This window comes from Pelobates fuscus, chromosome 4 (genome assembly GCF_036172605.1).
Source record: "Pelobates fuscus isolate aPelFus1 chromosome 4, aPelFus1.pri, whole genome shotgun sequence".
Taxonomy (NCBI): domain Eukaryota; kingdom Metazoa; phylum Chordata; class Amphibia; order Anura; family Pelobatidae; genus Pelobates; species Pelobates fuscus.
Genome location: NC_086320.1, coordinates 8,844,386 through 8,869,163, shown reverse-complemented (window position 1 = coordinate 8,869,163; position 24,778 = coordinate 8,844,386). Strand labels below are relative to the sequence as shown.

The 24,778-nt window shown below is 41.0% G+C and overlaps 1 protein-coding gene across 1 annotated transcript in view; it reads left to right on the top strand.

Moving 5' to 3' along the window:
- Positions 1-15,151: 15,151 nt before the first annotated feature.
- The window catches only part of LOC134608271 (neurogenic locus Notch protein-like), a 90,453-nt gene continuing 80,826 nt past the window's right edge, over positions 15,152-24,778 (top strand). Inside the window, exons 1-4 of the mRNA XM_063450966.1 lie at positions 15,152-15,281; positions 16,258-16,643; positions 22,902-22,938; positions 23,889-24,032. Of these exons, the coding sequence (XP_063307036.1) occupies positions 16,395-16,643; positions 22,902-22,938; positions 23,889-24,032 (430 nt within the window). The 5' untranslated portion in view covers positions 15,152-15,281; positions 16,258-16,394. The remainder of the gene's footprint in view (positions 15,282-16,257; positions 16,644-22,901; positions 22,939-23,888; positions 24,033-24,778) is intronic.

Here is a 24,778-nt window from a genome sequence, read left to right as displayed (position 1 = left end):
TGGATGGTGGGATTATTCTCTCTTATTCACATGTTGAAGGGTCATCCTAAGCAAGTGGTTTTTTTTTTTTTTTTTTTTGGAGTGTTTCATTCCAATTCTATATATACATAGGGGTTAAGCCCTGAGACACTACTGGAGTATTTCTCCAGTGTTTTAGGCTCAGAGGAGGAGATCTGGCGAGTACTGCACATCGGTATACTTAGTTGTTTCAGGGTTTAGTACCCTCACACCAACACATGGCAGGCTTATCATCAGATAAATCCACCAGAGATGCATGGTACACAGACATTGATTCGGTCTCCTCTGAGCAACCTATGAATGATTCAGTTACACATTCACACATAAATTCAGCCTTTAATCATTTGACATCTTTGTTTTAACAACAAATTAAAACTGGGTGGGAAATTGCCTCCCTGGAAAAATACCTGAGTAAAGATCTGATACCAAGAGGAATTAGAGTACAGAATATTACTGCCTCCCACATTGAAGAGACAATGTATTACTGAATGGGAGGAGGCAGCTGCAACTTGTTCTCGTAAGTTCATGGATATACTGTGCAGAGAAAAACTACTAGTGGGTTTTAGGAAGTAGAGGAAGTTGAAAAGATCCAGCTTCATAAAGAAGATCCAAACTTTGGACAACTAGAAATCATCAGACTCAAAAACCAGCTTTATTTCAGTCAATCATAAAAACACGGAAACACTCTAAATTTATGAGAGATTCCAAGGATTTCAAAACAGGGAATGCATATGGTAAATCTAAAAAGAACAGGAGAATTTACTTTGACCAATTCTTAACTTCTGAATACGACACTAGCGGCTCTGAGTCTGATGGTCCATCTATTTCCTTTGATTCCAACCCTAAGGGTATTCTTAAAAAGGAGTGGTTTTTTTTTTTGTGAGACCAAATTTAGAAGAAAAACCACATCCAAGGACAAGAAGTCGATCATTCCTACAAAATCACAAAAGGAGGAAAACCTATTGACAAACGAAAGTCAAATTGTTACTCTGTTCTCACATTATTTATCTACATGAGCAATACAAGTTCTACATAGAGGCATGTCCTTTGTCCCCACTCCAGAATTGAACAAGTTCTATTGGACAAAGGACATACACCTCTTTGCACATAAATTACCCTTACACAAATGTCACTGTATCCAAAGACATGACTCTCCTTGACAACCTTGTAGGTCTCCTCAAAAGTAAAGAACTTTAAAAAAAATAAAAACTGCACCCATCACTAATCTTAAAAATAAGTGAATTTACCCCACATATATCTGAGTTCAAATACATTGATCTCTTCGTGGAACTCACGTGTGGAGAAATTGAAAAAAATTGAGGAAGATTTATCCCTCCGACATAACTTAAATGCTAATGAAAAAAGGGCACTTAGGGCCACCCGATGGGCCCTCTCCTTCAGGGGCCCGGTCAGCGCTGTTGCCGTGGTACAGCGCGACTGAGCCCCTTTAAAAAAAAAAAAAAAGGAGCCGCAAGTGCTGAGGGAGGAAGAGCCGTGCCGACTCCCATCATCCCCAGCCACCCTCCTGCAAAGAAAAGGTAAGAGACAGGAGGGTGGCTAGAAAATGAGCACTGTGTGTGTGTGTGTCTGTTTCAGTATGTGTGTCTGTTAGAATGTATCTGTGTCCTTTTTGTATCAGTGTGTGTGTGTTTGTGTCTGTCTGTGTATTCCTGTGGGTGGTATTTGGAGGTGGGCCCCAGGGGGCCCAGACCCTGAGCTGAGTTAGGGGCCCCAAAATTTCTGGTGGCGGCCCTGTGCCAAACCTCAGGTCTAGTGTACCTACTGACGTGTAGCTGTAACCTAAAATATGTGGGGAAAACAAGCAAAGCATTTAAGAAGCGCATTCTAGAACATGTCAATTCAGTCAATCCATTTAGGCTTATTGACACCCCAATATCCAAACACTTAAAGTTACATCATGGGGGGGTCTTCCCAAGGGCTACGTTTCAGTTGAATAGAAAAAAATAAAACTGGGACCAAGAAAAGGTGATCTAGACAAGAAACTATTCCAGAGAGAGCGTTTCTGGATGAATAAATTTAAAACGTTATCCTCGTCTGGGTTGGATGAAGGTTTTTCATACACTTCATTCATATCTGATTGAAACTACTGTCTCATAGCACATATATGTTGTAACGGCACCCTGGGCATAAAAGGGGTTAAAAGCCGTTTAGTAGATCTTCCCCTTCCAGAGACACAGGCACAGCTACTGCAGAACCCCAAACTCCCAAACTGGATACCAAGTAGCACTCCAAACTCCCGAACTGGAACCTCACGAATAGCTGCTAGCAGCTGAACAGGAAAAGCACCCAAGCAGCTTACACTCCTGGCAATCAGTCTTTAACAGCATACAGTAAATCCCCCCCAAGAACGAGACAAAGCTCCGTTTTGAGGGTCAAGCAGTGAACAGACAGAGCTGTGGGTTTGTTCTTATATACACATTAGTACCATGCACAGGGTTTTGGAAAACAGAATCAGCATACTCCAAATACGAACATATGTCAAAATCATCCACATTGGTTCAAAAGTTAGATCGTAGTCCTTTGTGACCAAAGGAAGCATGGCTTTTCTGCCCAAAACCCGTTCCACAGAGTCTTCTATCCTGGAGATATTTGGGAAGTAATCCAATTATCTCCAAGGCCAGAGGCAAAACTCCATTAAACACATGGCAGTAAAAAGACCGTAAAATACAATAAAATACACAAGGTTACATTTATTACATAAAATACAGACATGCAACATATCCCCAGATAGCTTAGGTCTGAGCGCACCTTATTACTGAATGGCGCTCCGACAACACACATACAGTTCAATTGCCATGTAGCCAAAGTCTTTTATTACACGAACAGGCTCCATGGCATAGCTATCTGGGTTAAATGAGTTAATTCAGTAAATCCGAGAATCTACCGAACGCCAGAGCAGAAATACATGAATAGACCTTTCTGCATAGGAAAATAAAGTATTTAAATGCCGGTCCATAGTCTAAAGGCAGCAGGCAGGCAACCAGGCTCCTCCAATGCACAGTGGCGAGATTGGTCTCGTCACATATGTCAAACAGAGTATACCATCACTTCTTTATAACCAAAATATCTTCCTTTTAAAAAAAAAAAAAAAAAAATGTATTCTTTCTCACAGCAGGTACAGTTATACGCCATTAACAGTTGGGCTTGTGCAAAAGCCCTAAATACAAGTCGAACTTATTAACAGTGTGCTATAACATGCAAGCCGATAGGCCCGCTCATTCTTTACAGATTTTTCAAACAATACTGTCCGCCGGGGATTTTTTGATATTGGTTCAGGCACCAGGATACACATGAAACTTTGATCCCAACGTAGCATTCAGTAACCCATTTGTTTCAACGTTCTTTTATTTATGTTATTAGGCCCGACTGTAGCCTATTCCCTTGTAGAGCAAGGAAATAAAAGAAAAAAAACAAGAGAAAAGAAGGAAGAAGAGGTAAAGAAGAAGGAGTAGGCGGGGGAGGGGGAAGGGTTAGTTGCCTTTTCAATGCCTTAGTCTCCCATACCCCCATACAGTCGCTCTCAGTCTCCTCCCGAACCCACTAGACTGTTGTCCCATGGTTCCCAAATCCTCTAGAAAACTGTCGTGGTCCCTTTCACCCTGGCAGTCAGGTTGGCCATTAGTTTGCTTTCCTTAATCCTAGAGAGTACGCCCGAGAACGTCGGGCCCTCCAGTGACAGCCACGCAGTTGCTACTGCTCTACGTGCACTTAAGGTGATCTTATGCACCAATTTCTGTTCTCTCCTGGTCCATCCCCCAAAATATCCTTCTTATGCTCTCTTCCATAACTATACCCACTACATTTATTGACCTGGTTCCCATATATAGCCATTCCATTTATTGACCTGGTTCCCATATATATATCTTTAATTTTACTATGGACACAAATGGTGCTAAGATACACAATTTGATTATATTTAAATTTGTAACAATCTTTCTTGACATAAGGACATCTTCATTATTACCTTTAGATTTATCATGAGCACATAGCAGAGACTTTTACAAACAAATAGTTTGTTATAAACCATAAAACGATAATACAATAATGTGAGCTACACACTAATAATGAGCATTTGAAAAGGTCAAAACTAAACTATACCACATATACATTTGATAGATACATAGACAGATAGATCGATAGATTGATCGATCGCTCTATATATATATATATATATATATATATATGTATGTTACGACACTCACCGCCAGGAGAGTGAAGCCGCCGCTTAACGGATAATCCCCCTTCTCCAACAATGCAGTTTCAGTTCAACCGATCGTCAGAACTCCCGAACGGAGCATACGAACACGGCAACTCCCGATCAGCAGTCCATACGAAATCCTTTCACAGCTATAAATAACGAAAGCGCTGTTCCAATAGTCATCCCCTTCCCCACAAACGTGACAGAAGTTCCGTATTGAGGGTCAAACAAGATCTGGCTTTACTGTGGGCTACCCGCCCGTATTTATGCGGGTCTTCCACTTGGTGGACACTCCCCTAGGGGACCAAATGGAAGACTGTAATTACAGTACGACAAAAGTACAGTTCAGACAGACCTCCCCCATAATGCATTACGTTTCCCGCTTCTTGGCCCTGGAGATAATGAGGAAGTAATGCAATTATCTCCAGGACAAAGACACATCGCCATTTTAAACATACATACTGAAAGTACATGAAACTATATAACTTTAATATAACCGAACATTTTACATTCGTGTCACATATCCCCAGATAGCCGGGATCTGAGGGCATATTATTGACGAATAGCGCTCCGATCCTATGCGTATAGTCCAATCGCCATGGAGTCAACGTTTGTACGGTCTTTCGGTATACAGTGGATTCCATGGGAAGGCTACCTGGGTGCAATACTTTAGTATGTGGTAGAACTACCGACTAGCTGGTGTTCGTGCAGGCTCGTCGAGACAGCTAAGCGACCCGTTGGTTCAACGGTGTTCGGCAGTACGAGTGTTCGTTTTTAGTTCCAGGAAATCCGGGTCGAACACCGCTGGGCTTTCGTGCTTTTAAAATGGCCGCTGCCTCGTGGTCGACATACGAACTGCGGCAGCTTTGTTCGGTCGAAATAGTAGTTCATACGGATGGATAATGGGAAACAGTCAGTACATATATGGGCAGAAAAACAGACGGATCCAATACAATAGATAACCGAATGGTTTCGTCACAATGTATATTCCCAACCCATCTAACTGATGGAACTCACTAAATAGTGCGTTATGAGGTCGGTTCACCATTCCAACCGACACTACTAATATTGGTAATATACTTTATGATAATCATGAAGGTGGAACACGATACTCAGTTAAATCCTTTATTGTAATCAAATAAACATAAAGATAAATAAACGTTTTATGGCACATTTTCTCCCGCAATGGCAACACCAATTTTAAGTATGAGACACCCAGATTAATTTAATATGAGGCATAGTAATAGTGAATAAGCTTCATAATATCCAAAAATGGTATGCTTTAAATGTAACACCTTTAGAATCCAGCTCGGTATTGTAAATTGAAAACAAACGAGACTGTAACACAAAGGTAAATTTGACACTTCATTTCAATGAAGGGGTGAACATCCAAGTAAATAGATACATTACTGCAGAATGTTTTCAAAGAACGCAGGCTCTCTGATCCCGTTAAGCGGGATAGAACGGGAATATGACATTCGAACAAATCGCTATAAAGATACTAACAATCACTCATAAACTTTGCCAACAATTGATGAATAAGTAATAAAGTTCATATCAAAGCGGATTGCATGACAGACACAACTATCTATTCACTGATTGGACCGCATTCAAGCGGAGCTTTGCCTAACTAATTGTATCATTCTCCAGGGCCACACCCTTAAATGAACGTTTGTCCTGGAGAGGGTGACTCCGAGAACTTTTACTACAGAGAACAATCAGAGCCAACAGAGAACAGTAAGTTTTGATATTTTACTAACAGGACGTTCACAGAACCACTGACTCAGTGAATGCTGTTAAAGATGGCAAGATAAAACAAACAGAGGACAACAGAAATTCCACCAGAATACAGCCACCAGAATCATAGCCACGTAACAGACTGAATCATGATCTGACATCTGAACCTGCAAATGTGAAGGAGAAGGATGAACCGACAGACATGATACATTCACCGTTAACATGGAATGTATGAAAAATGAATCATCAACATCATTATCAGAAAGACTCTGGAGAAAACAGACTGAACCTGAATTATCTTATACAGTAAGAAAGAAATGCTAAGATGGAAGCAAAAGGATGCTAGAAAATTGGTTATGGTGTCTCCTTCTTACAATCTGCAGCATTATCATAACATCAACCCTAGCTGTCGTTTTAAAACTGCATTGGGATTATGTTAACAAGCAGGAAGCACCTGAACTGAATTGGACTGCACACTATACAAGTTCTGTGATCGTGAGGACTGCCTCCAAGAACTATCTCAAAAGGAGAGACACAGCTCACAGTGAAATGAATACACTGATATTTCACAAGGAACCTATTGAGATCATTCAAAAAAACGATTATACATAAGAGAGATGTGATTGGACTATTACAAATCCTAATAATGGACTCAACGATGATGGCAAAGCATGCTGAAAACAGAAAAAGATGAGACAGATGCTTGTGAAAGACTTTGGATGCACCTATGAAGGTGATGTAAGAAAAGACTATGCAATATAGTTTATCATTGAATGACTACCGCAAATAGCCTTCTTATGCTGAAAAGAAGTGCTATGTTAATTCTGGACATTGCTATTATCCAGACAGAAGATGACCGGAAAAAGAAATAAAGGCTGATAATTGTCAACACCCAGCTGTTTCTCAAGATGGAACATGGTACTGGGGAAACCTGATTGACTATCAAAGCGCCTCACAGTACAAGACACAGATTGTTGCCTACAACTCAGAAAACGGGGGAGGGGAGTAAGAAGAGGGGGAGGGGGAGTAAGAGGAGGGCAATGGCCCCCTTCCCTGTCCGCAGGCACCGTGCGGGCAGCCGGCAGGGGAGGGAGGAAGAGAGGACCCGGGAGCTCAGCCTGCAGCTCCTCTGGGTCCTTCTTGCGCGAGCACAGATCGTTGCCGCGGTTACCACGGCAACGTTACGGCTCTTGCGAGAGTAAACTCTAGCCCTGGAGCTACGGGCTAGAGTTCACTCTAAACACTGTGACCACCAGGTATTCCTGGTGGTCACAGTGGTGAGAGTGAACTCTAGCCCAATAAACACACTGCCCCCACACACCATACACATTCACACACTGCCCCCCCATACACACACACACTGCCCCCACACAGACCATACACATTTACACACATTGCCTCACACACACACACATACACTGCCCACCCATACACACACAGCCCCCCATACTAACATTGCCACACACATACACAGCCCCCTCGTACACACATTGCCCCACACACCCTACACATTCACACACTACACCCCCTCACACACACTGAACCTTTCACACACACACTGCACCCCTTACACATTGCACCACTGCTCCTATACCCTACTACAGCCTCATATCCCAGCAGACCCCAGGTAAGTTGTCAAACTGTTCTTAAACGGTGTGACTACTTACTGTAGGAGGGGGGCCCGGCCCTCCTGGCACCATAACGACTACACAGAGCAGTAGTGGTTATTGTGCATGGATTATTTCTTTAAATAATCTACGAGTGCCCCAGTAGCCAGCAAGCCAGCCAGCCCACAGGCCGGCCAGCCAGCCAGCCAGCCAGCCAGCCAGCCCACAGGCTGGCCAGTAGCCAGCCAGCCCACAGGCCACCAGTTAGGCTTAAAGCCAGCAAGCCACAGCCTGCCAGCCAGCAAGCCACAGCCAGCAAGCCACAGCCTGCCAGCCGCAGCCAGCAAGCCCACAGCCTGCCGGCAGTAGCCAGCAAGCCCACAGCCTGCCAGCAAGCCCACAGCCTGCCAGCCGCAGCCAGTAAGCCCACAGCCTTCCAGCAAGCCCACAGACTGCCAGCCAGCAACAGTAATTAAGGTAAGAGGAGCCAACTTGGCCTAGGTATCAGCGAGCTATGTTGTGTTGCTATATTGTGAATAGGAACCAGAGTGTTGGAGAGACCCCCCTCCAGGCCCCATTAGACTCCATTGTAGTCTCTAATGGGACCTGGAGGAAATTCTTTCTAACACACTCTAAAGGACACTGAGATAGCCTCTGCTAGAATGCTCCCCCCCTCCATGGCCCATTAGCCCTCAATTGTAGTCTCTACTGGCGCCTGGAGGCGACTGTTTCCAGCAGGGACACTGAGATGGCCTCTGTTAGAAAGACCCCCTTCCAAGCCTATTAGACTCCATTGTAGTCTCTAATAGGGCCTGGAGGGTATTCTTTCTAACACACTCTCTAAAGGACACTGAGATAGCCTCTGCTAGAAAGACCCCCCTCCATGGCCCATTAGCCCTCAATTGTAGTCTCTACTGGGGCCTTGAAGGGATTATTGCACTTTTGTTCCTTGTGTCTAAAGATTGTGTAGGGTGTGGCTGGAGGCGGTGCATGGAGGCGGGACATGGGTTGCGCTTGCTGCGGAGTATGGGTGGGGCCTGTAAGGGGGCCCTTGATTTATTTTGCCCGGGGGCCCTGAGGGTTCTCAGTCCGACCCTGGACGACCTTATCCTAAATGCAATTTGAACCACTGGAGGTGCCTGGGATAAAGGGATCTGAGCCGCTCGGAGTCCCGGCATGAGTCTACGATTGAACGTATGTTCATTAGTTGCTTTGAATTAGACGCGGCCCTCAAGAAACTTCTAGGGACCGCGGGGCCCAGCTCTGGTAAGGTGGCCTCTATTTTCTCCCTGGTGAGATAGGTATCTTGTGCATCAGTCATTTGGGCGACATTACAACCTGGTTGGCAGGTTGGGAGGAATTGAGGACATTCAGGAATACCAGAACTATCTGAAAAGATCTTTATCGTTTTCCATGCGTTGGGACCTGGAAGCAACTCTTCATCTATATAGGACATCTTGCTGTACGGTCTACCTGGACGGGCTTGCCGGAACCCCTAAGAGGTACCTCCCAGACCGAAAGGTCAGACGCTCCCTGCGTTTTCCCTGGTTAGAGTCCCTGGATTTTGTTTTTTTCAACCAGGGAAATATCGACCTCCTCTACATCTTAAGAAATGGAGTCCTGGAGGGCGGATTGGACGCAAGGGGGTGCCTCCTACGCTCTCCACTGCTCGAGTTTCTCGTACGTATGGAATAGTTTTCTCTGGGAGGACCCGGCGTCAAGACTTTAGTCCACGGAGGAGGACCCATCAGGCCCTGACCAGTTCGGCTGGACCTGTTTGCTCAGCGATGGACGTTTCCCTCAAGAAGTGTTCGACACGGAGATGCGGACGAGTCTCCTCCGTTTGTTTGGTCTCAGGACCTTTCTACAGGTGCCTCGGTCTGCAGTTCCTGGATTCCCTGGACCCTTGCTCATTTGATCTCGGGGATTGTGAGACTTTGGTCTGCATGGCGGCCCTGACGTAGTTGGGTCTGGTACGGATCTCCTTATTTTGCTACCGCTTTTACAGGGTTCGGGCATTGTTTGGTCACTTTATTATCGGGGACTGCCATATCAATTAGATTAGGTAGCGCGTACAACTGTTGTCAGCGGGCCTCGCTCTGCTTAGAATTCCCTTTACGGTTCCTGAGGATGGGTATTCATCTCCCCAGGGGGTACATGCATTTTTGTCATGCTCCTATGGTGGTTTCTGTCCGGTTTTGTCCATTCACTGATTCTGGATTTATTTCAGTTGTTATACCTTGTTTTTTCTTTCAGATGGGTTTGGTGGTTCGGACCTTAGTTGTCCATCAGCCTTAGTCGGACCCGAGGGTCGTATTATTACTTTGGTAGTGCTCCCACCTTTAGGCGGTGTTCGACGTCACCGTTTGTTTAAATGGTTCTTCCCTTTTTCTCGCCCTTCATGTACCGCTTGGTTGTGGTTGGCATTGGTGGGGCGTATAGGTTTTTTCGGTTCACTTCAGTCCGTAACACTGCGACTTCAGGTACCGACATGGCGGGTGTTTTTCTCCAAGACATTGTACCCTTTCCTGCCGGTTACGAGGAGATATCTTCGCAGAGTTTAGGTTGGTACGGCGGATCGTGTTTCTTTGGTCTTTGCTGTCCGAGCGTTCAAACAGCAAATATGAAGCCTCCTGTCATGCTATAAAATTGTAGATTATACTAGCTTTAGTGTAACTATAATTTTAATTTTATTAATGACAGGAGGCGAATATTTCCCTCCCAGTTTCTCCCTCCCTTTGTTGTTTGTTGGTTTGACTGACTTGTTGTTTATTCACCTGGTCTCCTGGGTTAGGTTGGTTATCTGGGGGACTTGGGGTTTATCTGGGACACGGTACCGTCAGTATTTTATGATGGGGATTCAGGATTTTTTACTATCGGGGATATTATACTGTCAGTATTTACGATGGGGATTAATGTTTTCTCAGTACATTTCATTCGCTAATCAGTGTTTTTGACTCTATTTATCTTGTTTCAGTTTAATGGTTCTTAGATCCGACTAATCTACAGGATAAAGGTCAAGGCTTCACCCACTGGTTCCATGGTTTCAAGTTCACATGGCATTCATCGTTATGTTATTATGTTTGTTTCTCCTGTTATTGTATTTGTGGTGTATTGTTCATGTACTTTATTTGTCGCAGCGTGAAAAAGGAAATAGTTAGTTGGGAGAAGCCTTTTATAGATTCATGATTTTTTTGTCTCTGATGTTTTTATCTCTATGTTAATGTGCTGCTGTGGAGTTCTAGTAAAGAGAGACTTAAGCAAATATTCGCCTCCTGTCATTAATAAAATTAAGATTATAGGTACACTAAAGCCAGTATAATCTACAATCATAGGTTGAATAACTTCCAACTGATATTTAAGAGCCAAGATGCTTATTTATGATTTATAAAACAATGTTACAATTTGTTTCAATATACTGGGGAAATCCGTAGAGATCCAAAGTGAGCATCGGAATTTTATTTAAGTATTTTGCACCAATACTGCTGCTTCAATATCCTTTGACCTCTGGAAGATAATATTTTCCACTCTCCTTATTAATGTTATAACCTGCCTTTGCACTTTTTCTAATTCCTTAATTTCCTTTATTAAAACTAGTTCCAAGAATTGCAGCACATTTTCCAGATATGGATTTACCATGGATTTATAAAAGGGCAAAATAATAGTTTAATCACATTAAATTATATCCATTTTAATGCAAGGAATTGCCTTGGGGACATTACAACCTATGACTGGCATTGCACATTGTTGTCTTATCTATTGTCTATAATTATTCTGTTATCCCCATCTCAACTCCATGGAGGTTATAAGTTGTCTGTGGGTTCCTCATCACGAAACACATAACTTTTCACATATCTACAGTTGCAGGAAAAAGTATGTGAACCCTTTGGAATGATATGGATTTCTGCACAAATTGGTCATAAATTGTGATCTGATCATCATCCAAGTCACAACAATAGACAATCACAGTCTGCTTAAAGGACCACTCTAGTGCCAGGAAAACATACTCGTTTTCCTGGCACTAGAGTGCCCTGAGGGTGCCCCCACCCTCAGGGACCCACTCCCGCCGGGCTCTGGGGGGAGGAAGGGGTTAAACTTACCTCTTTCTCCAGCGCCGGGCGGGGAGCTCTACTCCTCCTCCTCTTCTTCCTCGCGACGTCATCGGCTGAATGCGCATGCGCGGCAGGAGCCGCGCTCGCATTCAGCCGGTCGCATAGGAAAGCATTCATAATGCTTTCCTATGGACGCTTGCGTGCTCTCACTGTGATTTTCACAGTGAGAAGCACGCAAGCGCCTCTAGCGGCTGTCAGTGAGACAGCCACTAGAGGCTCTGGAGGCTGGCTTAACCCTCAGAATAAACATAGCAGTTTCTCTGAACAATTTTCTTAGTTTTATTAAAAACACCTAATCTAGGCAAAAAATAATGGGGGTTTAGTTACACTATATGATCATACATTGCATAAGCCTGCCACAAACGTCAATGTACCCCATCTTTGGCAGGTCTTTGGCCCCCAGCAGCACCCCATTTAAGCATGTTTAGGTGAGTGCAGCCAAACCCCTTTTTCTCATATATGTATATATTTAGGAGTCTAGCCAGCTCCTTGGTTTTGCACCCCTCCCTGTTACAGGTGCCTCATCTCAGGACCCTATTTAAGTCTTGTACTGCAGAGAACTCGAGATGGAAGGATGTCCCCAAGTAAGTAGCTCATTTAGCAGACAGAGTAGGACCTGCCAAAGATGGGGTACATTGACGTTGTGGCAGGCTTATGCAATGTATGATCATATAGTGTAACTAAACCCCCATTATTTTTTGCCTAGATTAGGTGTTTTTAATAAAACTAAGAAAATTGTTCAGTACTATAATAACTGTTTAGTAGACAAGTGAGTGCGCTGGATTTTCATTTTTTCAATAAAAACATGGCAACATTTCATTCTTTGTGTGTTATTAGTTTAAGCAGACTGTGATTGTCTATTGTTGTGACTTAGGTGATGATCAGATCACATTTTATGACCAATTTGTGCAGAAATCCATATCATTCCAAAGGGTTCACATACTTTTTCCTGCAACTGTACATTGAATCTCATCTGCCACTTACCTGCCCAATTTATCCAATTCCCTCTGATTGAAGTGAAGCTGCACTGAATATGAACATCTGAGGGAAGCTATCTCTGCACCAATGAGGCTACTGATTGTTGGAACTACCTACATGATTCACCAATGGACACAGGAACTAGCCCTATTTAAAGAGATGATATAATGGGGGGAATAGGATATGTTATTTTTTACACTGTGTAAATACTATGTTTTGATTTTATTGTCACTGCGTCCATGAGGAAGTTCCTTGCGGAACGAGACGCGTAGGACCTACCGCTTTCTTTTTTATTCTATGCTGATTGGTGATCATTCACCTTTTAAAATAATAAAAGAGCTGATTTTTTTACCCTAATCCATCTGAAGTCCTGTGTACCATTGGTTATCCTGCAGTGAGAAGGGGATTACTAGCCCCCCATATCATCGGGGGAAGCACCGTATGAACGCTTAACTCTACGTCATCTCGAGAGTGCATTCTTATATAGTGCATACTGTATCACACTATTTTTTGTCTATGTTTCTTTTTTAGATTCACTTAGCCGTATCCCGAATATTCTGTTTTCTGGTATTCTTTTTATCATGTTTAGTCTGTATTGTCTTACCTAGTTTTATGTCATCAGTAAAGGACTTTCAATGCCCACGGTAAGATTACTTAAAAACTGATTAAATAGAAGTGGTCCCAGGACAGAACCCTGAGGCACTTTAATCACTAATACTCTCTGCGCTCTATCTTTCAGCCAGTGTTCTATTCAAGAACACGATTGTTTTCTAAAGCAACCGATTTTCATTTGTCTATAAAACGCCTTTACCATATCCAAACAGATTAAATCCATTGCCACACCCTGATCTATGCTTCTATTGACGTCTTTATAGTTTGACAGCATCTGTCCGTCATCAATCCACACTGAATCTTAGTAACATGTTTCAAATGGAATTCCTGAATATTATCCCCTAATCATTCTTCAAAGACTTGCCTCTGGTCCTTATTGGGTTAAAGTGGATTTTAGGGGATAATTCTAAGGTTAGATTCATTGCTGGCTGCTAATTCCCTTCCCTGAGGGAGCACAGCTGGTGCTTCTGGATAGAGGAGGGTGAGCTGCACATCAAACATTAAATGTTCACTAACACTCCCCCCCCCCCCTTACTCAGATCCACATCCTCCTTCACATAGCTTGAGACAGCCACAGCAATGCAAACTATTCCGCTTTAACCCTTGGTGTGCTGGTAGGACAGAGTACAGTATCTCCTGTTATTGTGGTGTGGATCCTGTAGTCTGTGACGGGGTTAATGTCAGTAATTATTGTATTCTGGGATACAGGGATTCAGACTAGAGATACAGTCAGGACTATCCACTAAAATGACAATTCAAAGGGAATTTCAAATTTAAGGTCAAAATATTAGAACTGGAAACATTCTCCAAGTCAGCTATGCCGTCAGTTTGGCTACTCTGGCCTTAGATTTGAAATGCTTTATTGAATAACCCTGTGTGTATAATGGCGAATGAATACTGTTATTATACAGAGCACGTCGGGGGCCATGTCTGATTAAATGAATATTATGCTCATCGATGTAAGGTGTGCGCAATGCGATGAATGAATTCTAGTAACATGCGGACACTCTGATTGGAGGAGACATGGCGATGTGTTAATAATTAGTGTAACATTGTATCAAAATAGAACATTGACAGCAATTGACAGCAAGTGAAGCATTTTATTTCCATTTTCTAGGACGATTATATGTTGCAAAAAACATTTTCTATGTCTTTTTAGAATTGAATACACAAGTATTAATAGACAGACAGGGAACTCGGTGGTTTCTCACGAGATTTTAACAAATTGTTCCAAGAGACTTTCCTCCAAGCTCTCGGCTTCTCCAGACACTTGCCATGACCCCTGTGTGTAGAGCGATGGGTGCCCAGTCTGGACTCCAGCTACACTCACAGGGTTATTTACCAACGTGAGAATTCAAAGTGAATTTCACATTTACCACCAGGGAAGCTGAAGTGAAAACAGAGTTGACTTTGAGAAGGTCCCCAGTTCTAGTTTGACTTAATTTAAAATTCCCTTTGAACTCCCACTCTAGTAAATAAAAATAGCAAGCGGTGGGAATAATTGAGGATCTGCTGCAATGGCCTCAGGTAAAGAGTTAGTGTGTTTTAAAGGAAACTTAAAGTGGACGTTTACACAATATGTCCATACGATGTGATCACATCGCCTGAAGTTATTTGAGATATGTGAGTTTAAGCTGGTGTGAAATATTTCAAGCTAAATTTTTGTGCGTACTGATCCCTGTTTGTGTTTTTTTTTATATAAATTGTGCAAATTGTGCCATTATCAAGCAATGTGTGTTATCTGTAGTGACTCCCCATTCCTGATTTTCCTAAAAGTTTGCCTGCCTCCTGACAGTCCTTGGGAAAATGTATCCAGCCCCTTAATTACAAACTGCTGCAAATGATTAGTGTCTCATGGGAGGGTTTGAGACATTAAGAGCTCTGGGAATAATGTTTAAGTCTGAATGAGGAGGAAGCCTATGGGATTCCTGCTTCGTACTGAGCTAATTCCTGAACATCTTTCAGTCGGTTGGAACCTTTGGGACACAGGGGATCAAGGTTATATTGATGTGATATATTGTATGGGCTCTGATTTCACTTCTCCTGGACTCTCCTATTTCTGGCCCTCACAATCGATCAGATTGTAAGTTCTCTGTGAAAGTTCCAGTTTATGTCTATGAGTACTCTCTGTAATTTTATCTGTTCCTCCACCCCATGGGGTGTTTCTTCTCACTGAGCGATTCTTGAACTAGTTCATGGTCCTCTCTATGATTTTTGTTTTCTTTGGGTCCTCTCTATAATTTATGTTATCATTATGTCCTCTCTAAGATTTCTATTATATTTGGTTCTCTTTATGGTTTTCGATTATACCACGGTTCTTTCTATGATATCTATTTTCTATGGGTCCTCTCCATCATTTTTCAGGAACTTTCTCTGATATCTGTTATATTATTTTTAGATTCTTTCTATAATCTGTTTTTTTAGGCCCTCTCTATCAGTATTCTTTGGGTCCTCTCTATGATATATGTTATCTTTTGGTCATCTCTATGATTTCTGTTTTCTTTCTGTTTTCTCTATGATATCAGTATTCTTTGGGTCCTCTCTATGATATCTGTTTTCTTTTGGTCATCTCTATGATTTCTGTTTTCTTTCTGTTTTATCTATGATATCAGTATTCTTTGGGTCCTCTCTATGATATCTGTTATCTTTTGGTTATCTCTATATCAGTATTCTTTGGATCCTTCTTTGGGTCCTCTCTATGATATCTGTTTTCTTTCTGTTTTCTCTATGATATCAGTATTCTTTGGGTCCTCTCTATGATATCTGTTTTCTTTTGGTTATCTCTATATCAGTATTCTTTGGATCCTTCTTTGGGTCCTCTCTATGATATCTGTTTTCTTTCGGTTATCTCTATGACACCTAGTTTATTTTGGTCCATTCTATGACTGGTGTTCTCTAGACTCAGAACTTTATATATTCTTGTGGGTTCTGTATTTTTACTAACATTGTTTGTGCATATATTTTCATTTTTAAGGCAGAGTGTTTCTGAGGATTGGTACTCTGAGGATGCTTACATAAAGACAGAGTTATTGGACTCTATCTCTATCTTCAATCAAAGCTATAGAGTGATTGGTACTCAAGACTGGAGGACAGAGTCTGTTTGGGTAAAATATGACATCTGTGCAGAGCCTCATACCCCTGTTATTTTTCTACTTTGTCACATCATCTTCCCAGTATGAGCCACAATCTAAGCCCCATGGCAAGGAAGAGGTCATACCCAAGAGCCAACTAACAGCACAAGGACCTACAGTCCAGCCTAGAAGACCACAGACAGCTCAAGGATCTGGGATTCAGAATGAGGAAATTCATCTTCCAAAAAACAACTTGCAAGTTACTCCAAAGCCATCATTGCAACTCAAGGTAAACAAAGGCCAACACATCTATTCACCTGTACAAGTAAATCATACAACATGTAGCTTCCTGGTGCTAATAATACTACGTTCTAAGACTAATATCACATTCTAAGACTAATGATACAGCATTCTAAGAGTAATAATAACACTTTCTAAGACTAATACTTCATTATAACACAGTCTGAGACTAGTAATAACACATTCTGAGACTAGTAATAACACATTCTGAGACTAGTAATAACACAGTCTGAGGCTAGTAATAACACATTCTGAGACTAGAAATAGCACATTCTGAGACTAGTAATAACACAGTCTGAGGCTAGTAATAACACATTCTGAGACTAGTAATAATGCATTCTGAGACTAGTAATAACACATTCTGAGATTAGTAATAACACATTCTGAGACTAGTAATAACACATTCTGAGACTAGTAATAACACAGTCTGAGGCTAGTAATAACAAATTCTGAGGCTAGTAATAACGCATTCTGAGGCTAGTAATAACACATTCTGAGACTAGTAATAACGCATTCTGAGGCTAGTAATAACGCATTCTGAGGCTAGTAATAACACAGTCTGAGGCTAGTAATAACACATTCTGAGGCTAGTAATAACACATTCTGAGGCTAGTAATAACACATTCTGAGGCTAGTAATAACACATTCTGAGACTAGTAATAACACATTCTGAGGCTAGTAATAACGCATTCTGAGGCTAGTAATAACACATTCTGAGGCTAGTAATAACGCATTCTGAGGCTAGTAATAACACATTCTGAGACTAGTAATAACACATTCTGAGGCTAGTAATAACACAGTCTGAGGCTAGTAATAACACAGTCTGAGACTAGTAATAACACATTCTGAGGCTAGTAATAACACAGTCTGAGGCTAGTAATAACACAGTCTGAGGCTAGTAATAACACATTCTGAGGCTAGTAATAACGCATTCTGAGGCTAGTAATAACACATTCTGAGGCTAGTAATAACACAGTCTGAGGCTAGTAATAACACATTCTGAGGCTAGTAATAACACATTCTGAGGCTAGTAATAACGCATTCTGAGGCTAGTAATAACACAGTCTGAGGCTAGTAATAACACATTCTGAGGCTAGTAATAACACATTCTGAGACTAGTAATAACGCATTCTGAGGCTAGTAATAACACATTCTGAGACTAGTAATAACACATTCTGAGACTAGTAATAACGCATTCTGAGACTAGTAATAACACATTCTGAGACTAGTAATAACACAGTCTGAGGCTAGTAATAACACATTCTGAGGCTAGTAATAACACATTCTGAGGCTAGTAATAACACATTCTGAGGCTAGTAATAACACAGTCTGAGGCTAGTAATAACACATTCTGAGGCTAGTAATAACCCATTCTGAGGCTAGTAATAACACATTCTGAGGCTAGTAATAACACAGTCTGAGGCTAGTAATAACCCATTCTGAGGCTAGTAATAACACAGTCTGAGGCTAGTAATAACGCATTCTGAGGCTAGTAATAACGCATTCTGAGGCTAGTAATAACGCATTCTGAGACTAGTAATAACACATTCTGAGACTAGTAATAACACATTCTGAGACTAGTAATAACACAGTCTGAGGCTAGTAATAACACATTCTGAGGCTAGTAATAACGCATTCTGAGGCTAGTAATAACACATTCTGAGGCTAGTAATAACGCATTCTGAGGCTAGTAATAACACATTCTGAGGCTAGTAATAACACATTCTGAGGCTAGTAATAACACAGTCTGAGGCTAGTAATAACATATTCTGAGACTAGTAATAACACATTCTGAGGCTAGTAATAACACATTCTGAGGCTAGTAATAACACAGTCTGAGGCTAGTAATAACACATTCTGAGGCTAGTAATAACACATTCTGAGATTAGTAATAACACAGTCTGAGGCTAGTAATAACCCATTCTGAGACTAGTAATAACACATTCTGAGGCTAGTAATAACACATTCTGAGGCTAGTAATAACACATTCTGAGGCTAGTAATAAAACATTCTGAGGCTAGTAATAACACATTCTGAGGCTAGTAATAACACATTCTGAGGCTAGTAATAACACATTCTGAGGCTAGTAATAACACAGTCTGAGGCTAGTAATAACACATTCTGAGGCTAGTAATAACACATTCTGAGACTAGTAATAACACAGTCTGAGGCTAGTAATAACACATTCTGAGGCTAGTAATAACACATTCTGAGGCTAGTAATAACACAGTCTGAGGCTAGTAATAACACATTCTGAGGCTAGTAATAACGCATTCTGAGACTAGTAATAACACATTCTGAGACTAGTAATAACGCAATCTGAGGCTAGTAATAACACATTCTGAGGCTAGTAATAACACAGTCTGAGGCTAGTAATAACACATTCTGAGGCTAGTAATAACACAGTCTGAGGCTAGTAATAACACATTCTGAGGCTAGTAATAACACAGTCTGAGGCTAGTAATAACACATTCTGAGGCTAGTAATAACGCATTCTGAGGCTAGTAATAACACATTCTGAGGCTAGTAATAACACATTCTGAGGCTAGTAATAACACATTCTGAGGCTAGTAATAACACATTCTGAGGCTAGTAATAACACATTCTGAGGCTAGTAATAACACATTCTGAGGCTAGTAATAACACAGTCTGAGGCTAGTAATAACACATTCTGAGGCTAGTAATAACACATTCTGAGGCTAGTAATAACACATTCTGAGGCTAGTAATAACACAGTCTGAGGCTAGTAATAACCCATTCTGAGGCTAGTAATAACACAGTCTGAGGCTAGTAATAACGCATTCTGAGGCTAGTAATAACGCATTCTGAGGCTAGTAATAACGCATTCTGAGACTAGTAATAACACATTCTGAGACTAGTAATAACACAGTCTGAGGCTAGTAATAACACATTCTGAGGCTAGTAATAACGCATTCTGAGGCTAGTAATAACACATTCTGAGGCTAGTAATAACGCATTCTGAGGCTAGTAATAACACATTCTGAGGCTAGTAATAACACATTCTGAGGCTAGTAATAACACAGTCTGAGGCTAGTAATAACACATTCTGAGACTAGTAATAACACATTCTGAGGCTAGTAATAACACATTCTGAGGCTAGTAATAACACAGTCTGAGGCTAGTAATAACACATTCTGAGGCTAGTAATAACACATTCTGAGATTAGTAATAACACAGTCTGAGGCTAGTAATAACCCATTCTGAGACTAGTAATAACACATTCTGAGGCTAGTAATAACACATTCTGAGGCTAGTAATAACACATTCTGAGGCTAGTAATAAAACATTCTGAGGCTAGTAATAACACATTCTGAGATTAGTAATAACACATTCTGAGGCTAGTAATAACACATTCTGAGACTAGTAATAACACAGTCTGAGGCTAGTAATAACACATTCTGAGGCTAGTAATAACACATTCTGAGACTAGTAATAACACATTCTGAGGCTAGTAATAACACATTCTGAGGCTAGTAATAACACATTCTGAGGCTAGTAATAACACATTCTGAGGCTAGTAATAACACAGTCTGAGGCTAGTAATAACACATTCTGAGGCTAGTAATAACACAGTCTGAGGCTAGTAATAACACATTCTGAGGCTAGTAATAACGCATTCTGAGACTAGTAATAACACATTCTGAGACTAGTAATAACGCAATCTGAGGCTAGTAATAACACATTCTGAGGCTAGTAATAACACAGTCTGAGGCTAGTAATAACACATTCTGAGGCTAGTAATAACACATTCTGAGACTAGTAATAACGCATTCTGAGGCTAGTAATAACACATTCTGAGGCTAGTAATAACACAGTCTGAGACTAGTAATAACACATTCTGAGGCTAGTAATAACACATTCTGAGGCTAGTAATAACACATTCTGAGGCTAGTAATAACACATTCTGAGGCTAGTAATAACACAGTCTGAGGCTAGTAATAACACATTCTGAGACTAGTAATAACACAGTCCGAGACTAGTAATAACACATTCTGAGGCTAGTAATAACACATTCTGAGGCTAGTAATAACACATTCTGAGGCTAGTAATAACACATTCTGAGGCTAGTAATAACACATTCTGAGGCTAGTAATAACACATTCTGAGGCTAGTAATAACACAGTCTGAGGCTAGTAATAACACATTCTGAGGCTAGTAATAACACATTCTGAGGCTAGTAATAACACATTCTGAGGCTAGTAATAACACAGTCTGAGGCTAGTAATAACACATTCTGAGACTAGTAATAACACAGTCCGAGACTAGTAATAACACATTCTGAGGCTAGTAATAACACATTCTGAGGCTAGTAATAACACATTCTGAGGCTAGTAATAACACATTCTGAGGCTAGTAATAACACATTCTGAGGCTAGTAATAACACATTCTGAGGCTAGTAATAACACAGTCTGAGGCTAGTAATAACACATTCTGAGGCTAGTAATAACACATTCTGAGGCTAGTAATAACACATTCTGAGGCTAGTAATAACACATTCTGAGGCTAGTAATAACACATTCTGAGGCTAGTAATAACACATTCTGAGGCTAGTAATAACGCATTCTGAGGCTAGTAATAACACATTCTGAGGCTAGTAATAACACAGTCTGAGGCTAGTAATAACACATTCTGAGGCTAGTAATAACACATTCTGAGGCTAGTAATAACACATTCTGAGGCTAGTAATAACACATTCTGAGGCTAGTAATAACATATTCTGAGGCTAGTAATAACACATTCTGAGACTAGTAATAACACATTCTGAGGCTAGTAATAACACATTCTGAGGCTAGTAATAACACATTCTGAGGCTAGTAATAACACATTCTGAGGCTAGTAATAACACATTCTGAGGCTAGTAATAACACATTCTGAGGCTAGTAATAACACATTCTGAGGCTAGTAATAACACAGTCTGAGGCTAGTAATAACACATTCTGAGGCTAGTAATAACACATTCTGAGGCTAGTAATAACACATTCTGAGGCTAGTAATAACACATTCTGAGGCTAGTAATAACACATTCTGAGGCTAGTAATAACACATTCTGAGGCTAGTAATAACGCATTCTGAGGCTAGTAATAACACATTCTGAGGCTAGTAATAACACAGTCTGAGGCTAGTAATAACACATTCTGAGGCTAGTAATAACACATTCTGAGGCTAGTAATAACACATTCTGAGGCTAGTAATAACACAGTCTGAGGCTAGTAATAACACAGTCTGTTCAATTATGTCGTTGGATACTTTGATATAGACCTATCTTGTTAATATACACCACAAGCAATAAATGGTGCTTAAAAAGAATAAAAGCCAAATATGTACAAATATAAACCCCCCAAAAAGTGGTATGTGCGATATTCAAAATAGATTTTTTTTTCTTTACTTAAAACAAATTTTCTTAAAATGGATACTTTCCTTGGTTACATAACTCCAAACAAAGAAGCATAAATAATAAAACCAAGTGTGTACTGTGATTATAAAAATGTCAAAATAAACTATTAAATGCTAACTCACATTATGTAGAGCCATTTTTTTTATGGCTCAAAAAGAACAGTGTTGGTGTCTTATAAAGTACCACCACCCCTTCCCGTTCCTGCGGGTCGTTTTGGTAAGATGGATTAAATAGGTAAATAAAATATTGGGATCTTTAGTAACATTTTAACCCATTAAGGACCAAACTTCTGGAATAAAAGGGAATCATGACATGTCACACATGTCATGTGTCCTTAAGGGGTTAAAGAAATATTGAATCTGAGTGCACTCACATGGTAAGGAGCTCGAGGTATAGAAGCAGTGTGTTATATAGGGATAACATTTTCCCTTTATTGCAGCAAACAGGATCTCCAGATAGTCAGCTCTTTATCAAATACTTTATTGGAATCCACAAAAGGTATGAAATAGACTGAGAAAGAGCATAAAACAAATGTGGATTGATTGAAACAACACTTAGAATGTCAACCAGAGAGCACAACATTACAGTCACAGGAAAGCAGTATATGTAAACACTAGAGTAAGTCGAACCCACAATCATGGATCATACCTCATTGACAGGGGGTTAAATGGAAAATACGAACGGGGAAAGGGAGAAAGTGAAAAGAATGGAAATGTTTTACTTACTTTTACCCCCAAAATTCACTTGATAAAACCTTATTTAATATTTGTTGAATGTTATTGGGGGTTGTCTCTGTAAGCATTTTTTGATCTTTATTATGTCTGTTTTAGGCTATCAGTGTCTCTGGTATCGATAACAGCTACGCAGGTGAGTATGAAATTAATGGCTCCATGTGTTAATGGCTCCAAGGTAAAGCTTTGACCGTCCGGCCACGAGGTGATGGCCCAAAATAGTTCCAGGGAAATAGGTGCCCCGGCCGGTCTCTGTTCGGGGGTTCCTGTGCAAACACCATACAAGGGATTCTCCTTATTTCAGGGAGCGAATGCTCCTCCTAGTCGGTAGTTCCCATCTCCCGAACGTTGTTTACATAGTTGGTCGGGAAATATAGTCTTTACTGGGGTTCGTGCGAGTGCCTAGCCAAAAAGGGTCCTAGGCACTCGACGCCCAAGTACGGCTGCCCACGTTCGGGAGATAAAATGGCCGCCATTCTTTTGTCAACCACGTGTATTCGGTTACACAAAATGGCGGCCACCCAGGGTAAGCATTCATTAATTACTTCCCTTGCGGTTTCGCACTTGAGTTGCTGGTGTGAACGTTCTAATGGGATACAGGGCTGGTCCTCGTTCCGGAGTCGAATACAGTGTGTTTAACCCTAACCCTAATTTTGGCCGATAACATCATGGCCGATAACATCATGGCCGATAAAGGTTGGGTTAACAGTGAAATGGTCTGATCAATGGGGCTTTGTTTTTCTTCACAGAAAGCTTGTCTTTAATAAGAAATATCATTCTATCTCAGGGCTCCCAAACCTTGGGTGTTGGCCAGACCATTATCTCTCTATATTTTTATATTTAACTGCAAATCCGTCCTCCTCCTACAAGATGGCCGCCTGCTATGCAATGGTGTAAAATGGCTGAACGCATAGCCAATGCCCCCAAATGCTCTGTATATCTGGAAAGATAGAATAATTCAGAATGAGGTTGCCTTTAAGAATATTGCCGCTCCCCCTTCACTGGTTTTATTCACTGTTTCTCAGAATGTGTATCATTTCTCAGATAAAATACAATGAATATAAAATCTATTTTTCTGTGTTTCAGCAGGGGACGGATCTTACTCCTGTCCTGGCAATCAGATACATGATGGCTTGCGGTGCGGCTGTCCTGATGGTTTATTTCTGGAAGGGGATCACTGCGCATGTCCCACCGGATTCACACTGCTCTCCGGGGGCCTAAATTGTGCCGGTAATAGAGAACCATTAACACAATCAGTGAAAGTAAACTATGACTTTCTGTCTGCTACAGAGGTCTAACACGTCTTATCTGACACTGGACTACCACTTCTTTTTTATTTTTTATTTTTGAATTTTTTACATTCTTTATTTTTGTCGTGCATGAGTAACAATCATAGGACAGTAATGCCACAACAGCATACTTAGACAATGTGAACATGCAAGAGTGTGAACTGTTATGTAGCATTCAGAAGGTACGCACCTATTTTTATATAGTAATAATAGCAGAATCAAGCTGGGCACATGCTGGTTAGCAATAATGATTTTTCCTGTTGTTTGGTAACAGTAGCGTGGGGTTAGTTAGTGTGTTGAATGTCATCGCTTTAACCTCGGGCCCTAGGTATTGTCTCGTTTAACTGCGCTCAAGTGTAGTATACATATATTCCAAGCAATAATAGGCTGTCTGACCAGTCATATCCTACAGTAAATATAAAACTTAGGTCATGTGTCAATCATTGTGTCCGTCTCTAGGTAAGTCGTATTAACCAGATACATTAAGTATGCTCGTTCAAATCCTGCTTATGTCAAATTAGTTGAACAGTAATTAACCATGCTTTTATGATTACAAGAAATGACAGCTATCTAGTAACAGGTTGGATGGGTCAACAAGCTGTGTGCTCATATTTACAGTGTGGTCTTTGGGCAAACATATTGATGTAGTATATCTCCAGGCAGCAGATCCCATGCGGTAGTGGTACA